Below are 9627 nucleotides of genomic sequence, written 5' to 3' on the forward strand. Positions count from 1 at the left end.
CCAAAGTGTTTTTTTCACAATATTGCACTATATATTCAGATAAAAGGAAACGTCTTGAGGGCACAGTAGTTGGGGGGGGGGGCAAGAATTGTTTTTAAGAAAATTTTAAAGGGCCATAACTCTGTGAAAAATCATCCGACCAGAACCCACTGATAATATGCACATCTCCTCTTGGTAGTGAAGCTTCCCATAAAGTTTCGTTGAATTCCGGTCATTAATTGCTGAGAAATAGCCCGGACAAAAATTGTGCACGGACGGACACACGGACGGACATACGAAGCGGCGACTATATGCTCCCCCCAAAAAATTTTGGGGAGCATAATAAAATACAAATGTAATTTTATAACGCTAAATCTATTTAAACTTATTATTTGCATCTATAAATTTCACAACGAATTTAACCGGCGCATTTCTATAACAATAATAATGATAAAACACCAACGCTGTTGATGATTTGTTTAGCATCAAAATAAATAGAAGAATTAATAAGGCAATTACTTATAATGCATCTATTTTCGAAGGAAGATTTTATACAAACTCAACACAGTAAGTTTCAATGTTATTGATATAAAACTTATTTATGATCGCAACTGATTTTACTAAATTCAGTTTAAAGGGGCCTTTTCACAGATTTTGGCATCTTCTGAAGTTATTCATTAAATGCTTTCTCTTGATAAATAAAAACATTTTTATCGTAAAAGCTGCAGTAAAAAATAAAGAATCAAACTAAAAAAAAGAAAAACACTTTGCGTGGAGCAGGTTTCGAACCGGTGACCCAGGACTCGAGGTCCTGAAGTAAAAACGCATATTATGGCTATATTAGACCATGGTGAATGTTCAGTAATTATACTGTTTCTTCACAAATATCATAACTAAAACGAAAATTTGCGAATCTGAAACAACTTTTTCAATTTTGTCAATTTACCAAAACGTGAAAAGATCCCTTTAATGTTTAATACAAAAGTGAAAATAAATTCAAACTAAACACCACTAAACAACTTTCAAAACCAGATTGTTAAAACCAAAACGGAAAACAAAACAATTCCTGTCAATATCCTCATCCAATAATGAGTATCATGGACACCTGATTGTTCCATAAGGCTCAGTACAGCAGTTTGAACACTTTCACTGTGGAGAGGCCATCAAAGGCCACATACAGACGCTGCCCGTCGTACCCGGGTCTGCACATGACGGAGCTTGGATCGCCGTCGAGTCGTCCGGTCGGAATCATCGGCAACACGCGAAACCGGTCCTTCCGTACCATCCTGACGTCATTTTCCCCGCTGACGGCAAATATCACGTTCTCGTCTTTGTCCACGGTGATAGCCTTGGGCCAGTTTGGGCTGACGTCAATTACGCGTTTGACGTTACCCTTAACGTCAAGGATTGTAATTCGTTGTAGCGTAAAATCAGATATGTATATATATTTTGTTACTTTTGCCACGTGAATATAAAGAGGGTTCTGGAAAAGTTTGGTCTTCCCTTGGTTAGCACTGATATATTTGTGCATTATTCCATCACGATTTAGTATTTTAATACCAGGGTTAAGACCTGCGTAAGATACGTAAATCCTGTTTTTACAGAAGCAAATACCCATACAGTCCCTCTGCGTCAAAATGGCACCGGCCTCGAAAAGACGGTTGTTCGCCGTAACCTGCACGCGTTGAATCTTTCCCTCAGCTGGACACGTGATGAAAATTGTCTTTCCCACTACTGTACAGTCCCACACTGAGCTGTGCAGCGCCATCTCGCAATAGAAGCTATTGTCTTTACCGAACAGCTTTATTCGATTACTGCGGCAATCCAGAACAACAAATCGTCCATCCCGCAGTTTGGCCATTGATGTCACGTTGTTTTCCTCACCATCAGCAACGCTTACATTGAATTCCTCCGGTGCGACCGAAGAAACAAGCTTCTTGGCAAACGTCGATGTACGCGTGAGACCACGTGACACACGGCTTTGTGCAAGAGTCAGAGACGAGAGGATTGAAGCCATGCGTATTGATTGCGGTTTGAACAACGGTTTAAAGCGCCATCTCCCGGAATTCAACCGCGCTCCACGTGACATTGTTCGCGCAGAAGATACAATAGACCCGTCGGTCGGAGAATGAACGGGGCTGGCGATGGTATTGGATATTTCTGGAAGCTTCACGTGGAGCTGTCGGCTCATCTTCACGTTCCCAAGATTAGTATCCATGTGGTGCCCGAACACGGCAGACTGCAACTGAGGAAGGATGTGTCTACTCTGGTCTTCATCGATCAAGTTCAGGTAACTCTTTATTGCTGAGAGTTCTTTCTGTGATAGGTGGTGCACTATGTAGACTCCCACTTCGTCTTTCACGTCGATGAATTCTTGCATGATCTTCAAATAATTATCAATGTTGTCGACGATCTGTTGAAATCTCTGCTCGTTTCCAACCATACAAGTTTCCCCGTTAATGTGAATAGCTTCAGCGAGTTGCTGTACTTCATTCTTGAAGTCTCCTCTTACGGGGTCTTTTTCACATTTCTTTGTCAATTCGGTCATAGTTCTTTTCTCTTTCCTTTGCTGTATGCTTAACAGCTTGCGGTTTTCTTTAAGTTTAGTGAAGACTGTTCTAAGTGTTTCCAGTTCTTTTGTGGTTTGGTAGAGTTTATCATTTGTTAAGATACCGTGTGCGACGTGCCTTAACGTCTGATATTTGCAGTGCACGTGGTTGTTATATTTGCACGTGCGACAAAATATGACGTCATGCTCCTCGCAGTAAAATTGTACGTCACGTTTCTCCGAACAGGCGCATGTGGTCAGCTTACTCACAACCGTAGGCGGACGCCGCTCTGGGGTTACCATTAAACTTGAAGCCAGGTTTTTGACGTCAAACGCCGTCTTGATCATGTTTTTTCTACACCGTGACTCCAATATAAGATTACACGTTTGTCGGTAGTTTCAGATTCGCGCTATAAAAGTATGTTAAAACCACTTGCTTAAGGCGGAGACACGCATTTGGCCTAAATCAGTTAGAAGTAGCTTATTTGAAAAGGTATTTCAACCCTTTATCTGTCTGTGTAAATGTTACTTCTTGTACTCACGCTATTAAGTCGATAGTGAGCATTCATCGAACATTTCGCAAAATCAAAACTTAACAACGTAACACATTTTAAGTCCACTTTACGAGGCACTTGTTCGTTTTAGATACTGCTACATTATGTCTTCGTTATTTAAATCAAAAATGATCTACGTATGTTTTTACTTATATTCGAAAGGACAACAACGTATTTTGTCAACCCAATCTTCCTTAGTTTTAAAGTGAAACTAATTAATAACTAATATGACACTCCACCGCAGTTCAATCAGTGTAAACGCTGAATACACGGATAGACAATGGCGGTAGTTTCGATTTTAATTAACCAATTAACCTTGGCTTATCTGGTGATCGGGTTCCTTTGTTTTATAATGTTGACACATTCTTTACGTCTTACTGGCGCAGTTGTTATCAACAAAGTAGCTGTTCAGCGATTTCGTAAATCCACACTTTATCCGCTGTTATTGACTTTCGTTACTATTTGTCGTAGTAATAATCGCAAACGCGATTTTGGAAAATATTATGGTTTACTTAATACAATGCACATGATTGAAAAATAAAACGACAAAAGGTTGAACGCGTCTGTTTCTTTTACATACCGTAAACTTATCTAAATATGATACAACAATAACATGATACGACGTACGTCGCGTAATGCAATTGCACCCGTGACACATGACTTTTCTGACATGCGTTATACCGGGAAAGTATTTTTGAACAAACTGAAATATCTATGACACTGTAAGTGCATAAAGGCCCACAAATCAATTTAACAAAACTTATATTGACATATCAAATGAACGTGTGTTTTTATTTGAATCCCTGATAACCTGTCTGAGACAGGCAGTCGATAAGCAAGTAAGTTGTTCGGTTTTCATCTATAACTTTGACATTGGAAATACTATTGAACAGTTGCCAAGAGACTGACTATAAGATGATGGACGGGCGGACGGACATCTGAGATAAGAAAGATAGTACGATATAGTATAAAGTACACATTTTCTGATTGCTTCAAGTACCTCAGAATAACAATGACACAAAAAACAAGCCAATGTAAATAGATAATTTATCGTTTTGTACATTGATAAAATACAAATGCAAAAAATAATTCAAACAAACGAATAAACAGTAAAACATAGTGAAAAATACCATTTGATGAATTAATATCGGTTAAAGTATGCAAATAATGAAAGACACCCCTTTAATTTAGTTCCGTTTCGATCTAAAGTCTGAGGTGCAGTCGAACGATTCGTCCTCTTTTCCTACACTTTCCACACTGGACAGCGAATAATAGCGGTTATTCTCGACCCGTCTCGTTTTCGGCGTCGAAGGCTTCCCGTCACTTGCGCACCTACGGACCGGAGTGTGTAGCAAGCGAGCACTTTGTGCCTTCGTCTGCTCCGAGTCCGAATCATACGTCATAGCACCAGTGACGTAATCGCGAAACACGTTGTCGTCATTACAAAACCTATCGTACATCGGCTCATTGAAAGCGTCCGAGTTGTAGTCGTGCAGGGACGGCGGCAGACTGCTACGGGCCTCTAGATCCACGTTATCGACACCGCCCGTGTGGAACGCACGGTCCAGTTCTGATTCCATGCTGGCTGCAAGATCGATCATCGAAAGCGGACGGAAGATCTCTCCACTTTTGCCGGATTTCGGACTCTCTGGATACGCCGCGCGACCGGAAGTCTCCTCGTCACTGGCGTCGATGTCGGTGACCACAATATCTACGTCGGTCTCGTCGTCACTGGCCGGCGGATGGATCTCGCCGGAACTATATAGCTGATCCTCGGCGCGAGGTATAATATAATCATTAAATGAGAAACTGTGTATATTGTCGTTTCCGAAACCCGCGCGCTGTACCTCACTGTTAAAATTCCAGTTCACTACCGAATTCACGACGTCTACGTTCGCAGCACCCGCTCCCCGAGGAATGTTCAAACCGCTGGACAACGATGAACGCGAGTTGCTGTCCAATTCATACTGATTTGAGGGTAGTATTTCGTCATCGCGTCTAATTCGGACAAATCCGTCTTCTACAACCAACATGGACGGTTTGGGTTGCTTTATTTTTCGGACGAGCAGAGTGGCGTCCGGATCTGAATATTTTTCCGACGTGTGTGGAGGATACGGTGCGAGCGCGGATGAATGCCTCTTTGCTTTGAATTTATTAAACCAACCGATATTGTCAACATCAGAACCAATGTCTTGCGTACTGGAATCGTACGACTGGTTCAGAGTGTCATTGCAACAGCACATGTTACACGGTAATAAATAAGGATACAGTCTATTGCGGTCTTTACGCGCCGCGTATTTTAATGGCTGACTAGCAACGTAAGCTATGCTGGAGCACATGAGTAGTTCAAGAGTGCGCACAATGAAATGATAGGTCCACCAGGGCCACGGTTCGGGCTTCGACACGGCTCGCAAAACTCCGTATACACCGAACATCCCGTAAAGTTCAAACCCCACTATTGCTACCCCGAAAAACGCTGAAGCGAACGTTATTTTTACAGCACGATCGAATGTGTACTTATGTTTCTCGTATTTATCACTATATAGAGCTGGATTGGAGCTGTTAAGGCGATCCGTCGACGAGCTTTTGATGGCCCGTTGTCTTTTGACTGCCCCTTTGTACAGTTTACGGAATATTACAAGGTACCCTATAAACATAAGAAGGCCCCATACAATGAACACTGCCTGGCACACAAATAGAAGAATAGGCGCGGTAGAAAATAGTCCCACCACAATGTCCGTGGCAATGGATAAGGTGAAGTGTATTACAGTTATAACGATGAGCACCCAGAGTTTCTGAACTTTCGCTGACATGATGCGAACACGTGTGGCCAAAAGAAGCGCATAGAAAAGAATACTGAACGATGAGGTTATACACGGGAAAACTGTACTGTACAGAAAGTAGTCTATTACCGCTGGAAACAAGCTCAACGAGTTGTAAGCGTCCACTAGCAAGTACGTGGCTCGCAGGACGCAAACGCATATCACATGGAGGTGTAACGTTACAAAGTAGTTCCTGCTCAGTAAATGTTCCATGTACCATAACCGGATCACGCTTAGAACACAATATAGTCCGAGCACCGCGAAACACAAGCCGAAAAAATACACGTGAAATTCCCACGCCTCTCTCCAGACGACTTTTGCGACCTCCCAATCGGGACCGGGTTCAGCGAACGCCTCGAGATTGAACTCAGGTTGGATATCAGCATCTTCTTTTTCTTTTTCTTCGGGTGTTGATTCCGGGTCTGCTTCCGGCTTGACACTCGACGTATCTTCTGGCTCAGCTGTACCACCATGACCGTCATTATCTTCCGGAACAGGCTCATCGGTGGGTTCAGCTTCCGGTTCGATAGTTGGAACCACTGTCGTTGTTTTCGTAGTAACAACATCGCCAGTTGGTGTGTGGTATGTTTGATTTACTGGTTCAGCATTTGGCTCGAGGGTATACCCCGGTGTCGTTTCAAAGCTGGTTGGAATGTTGGTGTGGGCCTGGGATGATTCTGCAGTTGTTATGAGCATGGTGTGTTCAGGCGATGTGACAGCCGATGTCGATGTTGGCGATTCACCTAAAGACGGCATGGTTGACTTACTGCTGCTGCCATCTGGGACAGATGTTTCTAAAATAGAACAAAACGTTTATCGTTCAATTAACAATCACATATTCATGAGTATGGGATAAACAGAAACAGAAAAGGGCATTTTACATAATATAAACAACGCAAATTTGGCATTATTAAGTTACATTATGTTTTTAAATGCTAAACTTATAACACTAGCTCGTTTAAAGGCGATTGTTACATGACATGTGATTTCAGACAAAACAAACATCAATCTAACCTCACTTTAATTGATATAAATTAAACATGAGCGTTCTTTAAAGTAAACGTCTCCTTTTTATGGCTGTGTATAATTCAGAAACTACAAATACAGCATATATTGCGGAAAGGGAAGCTATTCGTATTGAGAAACAAACTCCTTGATTTTCAGTTACTTCCCTTGTGCGTTTATACGAAACTTGTACCATCGACAAGGTTGTCGTAACTATTTGGAACAAAAAGATTTGAATTATTTCACTATGTTTAGCGCCTCAGACTATGGCGAGAAAATGAAGGCAAAACCTTTAGAGCTCTTAGTTTCATATGCAAAATATCATCATTCATCTTTCAATCGATCGTTAAATATATGAGACTGTAAAAAAAACTATTAACATTATAATGTTATTATAACGTAAAAAAATTACAATTTCAGAATATCTCGTAAATACATGTATATAGTTTCTTACTAAATAACGTACAAGTAAGCATGTAATTTCTCCGACAACCTTGACATAACACTTCAAAGTGCTGAGAAATCATCAGAAGCTTAAGACTGTGAAAATGAGCACAGAATTTGTCAGTCCAGACATTAAGGATACACTCTAGGAAATCATAGAGATGAAGATGTAAAGAACAATTTAAGCTACCTACAGAAAACACATTAAACTGCATTTATTAATAGCGGCATTATTACTCCGAATACATTTCTACGCTTAGAAGTTATTTTAACAAGTCTATATTATGTTCTTCGACCTTCAGGTTATGAATGTGTTGACAATCTGGGTTCTGAATCCCAGCCTAGGTCATATTACTGTGGTGACTTTTGACATACACGTACAATACTTTCTATGTCCATTCTACCCCAAACCGTTGTTCTTAGAAGAGCATGTGTCAGTGTTTACATTAAGTATGTGCACATTGTTATGGTTTATCGCCTCGATCGATACAGATCGATACATATCGCCCAGATTGAGAGTATGCTAACCGACCTCAATATAAGACAAATTGTGTTTTAAAAGAGCAGAAAAGTCCCAATAATGATATACAAACTAAACATACCATTTATATCGAAATGCGTTAGTGTTGAGACCGATGCGGTATTGTTGGCCGTCGTTGGTAGTGAGTCTGCCATTGGCGTTGTGGTTAATGGTGGATGTGTTTCTTGTGTAAAAGTTGCCTCTGTTGTAATTGATGTTGGTGTTCCAGCTGTCGGTGGTGGCTGTGTTGTTATATGTGAATGTATCGTAGGCGATGACGCGACTGTTGTTGATGGCGATTGTGATGCTGAAGAGGACAATGATGATGACGACTGTTCGGTTGTAAATGTCGCTGCCGCAGTTGCTGTTGTGGGTGGTTGAAATGACGTTGACGTGAACTTAAGAGAATCGTCTGTGAAGTCTGTCCCTAAAATATATTCAAAAATTATTATTTGATAATATTGGCGTAATCAAAAAACATCTTAATTGCTGCCAAAAATACAGACACATAAACACATAGGTAGATATAAACCTTCCGAAATAAAAGCGTAACAGCTTCTAAACCAATATTGTCTACGCCCTATTTATTAATTATTTAATCTAAATTATTTGTTCTTTATGTTGTTTAACAGGATATATCCTACAAAAAGTAACTATAAATCAAATTAAATACGGACGAATACAACATGCATACATTCTGACACAAGCGATTAAGCGTTATGGGATACTTGTTTAATTTATACGTTTTAACAGTGAGGCAATATTTCAAATGTGAGCGTTTCTGCCAAAGTAAATCATCTTCAGTCTCGGGTACAAATCTATACTGCACTTACGAGACAGCACAGAACATGAAAAATCATGATCGTGTTAAATGATCAAAAAAGGTCACACACAATAGCATTGATCAATGTTTTATTTACGAATTTTGATTTACCGGTATATATGGTGTTTTTTTAAACTATGTATTCCAGAATTAAAAATATTCAATATGGTGTAGTCTTGTTCGGGTAAAACTGAGAGCCCAGCAGAAACCCCACCTGTCGGCCGCTATGGCACCAACCAATCAAATTCACATGCTTCGGGAGTAAAAACTGGACCCAGTTCGCCTAGGTGCAAAGCGCGTGTATTAACTTACCAAATGTTGTTTCCGCAAAGTTTAGAGAGGACACGTCTCCGCTTCCATCGAAAGAAGCGTCAAACAATTGGTCCCTGCTATCCGGTGTTGTACCCGGCGCTTCCTTGTTCGCAGTGGCATCTTCAGAATGGGCGGTGGCGTTAGAAGCGCCTGTCACTGGTGAAATCGTTAAAAGACTTCCGTCAGATTCTGTTCGATTAGTCTCGTTAAATTTTGCGTTTTTATCATAGAGTGTGGAAGTTTTATCTGAGTATGTTATAGATTTCGCCGTTGTAGTAAAACTGGGGACAATAGAGGCGCTTATGGTGTGAGTTGCGGGTAGAGGTACCGTAGATGGGACGCTGTGAACGTCTGGCAGAGGCGCAGCGGGTGTTTGCTGAGGTTCTTGGGATTGGTATGAGGAGAATGACATTTGAATTGCACTGAATGATGAAGTGGACACATAGTTCGTTGTGGTTGGATTCGACGTGGAAAGTATCGTTTCGGATGAATTTATCACAGAATCAGAAGAGGATGAACTCGCCTTGGTGAAATCTTGGAACACACTGGACGAGGTTGGTAGTATATTTAACCCGCTCCCAACAATATATGTTGATTGGATTGTAGTATCAGTTATCACC

At 40.9% G+C, this 9627-nt stretch overlaps 1 protein-coding gene across 1 annotated transcript; it reads right to left on the reverse strand.

The window, feature by feature from the left end:
• Positions 1-4116: 4116 nt before the first annotated feature.
• On the reverse strand, positions 4117-9419 carry LOC127874407 (uncharacterized). Its single transcript, XM_052418738.1, has 3 exons — positions 9008-9419; positions 7955-8299; positions 4117-6697 (listed from the first exon to the last, which is right to left on the reverse strand). Exons 1-3 carry the CDS (start codon positions 9417-9419, stop codon positions 4269-4271), a joined length of 3186 nt encoding a protein of 1061 aa, XP_052274698.1. The 3' UTR covers positions 4117-4268.
• Positions 9420-9627: the final 208 nt, after the last annotated feature.

This window comes from Dreissena polymorpha, chromosome 1, assembly GCF_020536995.1.
Source record: "Dreissena polymorpha isolate Duluth1 chromosome 1, UMN_Dpol_1.0, whole genome shotgun sequence".
NCBI classification, from domain to species: domain Eukaryota; kingdom Metazoa; phylum Mollusca; class Bivalvia; order Myida; family Dreissenidae; genus Dreissena; species Dreissena polymorpha.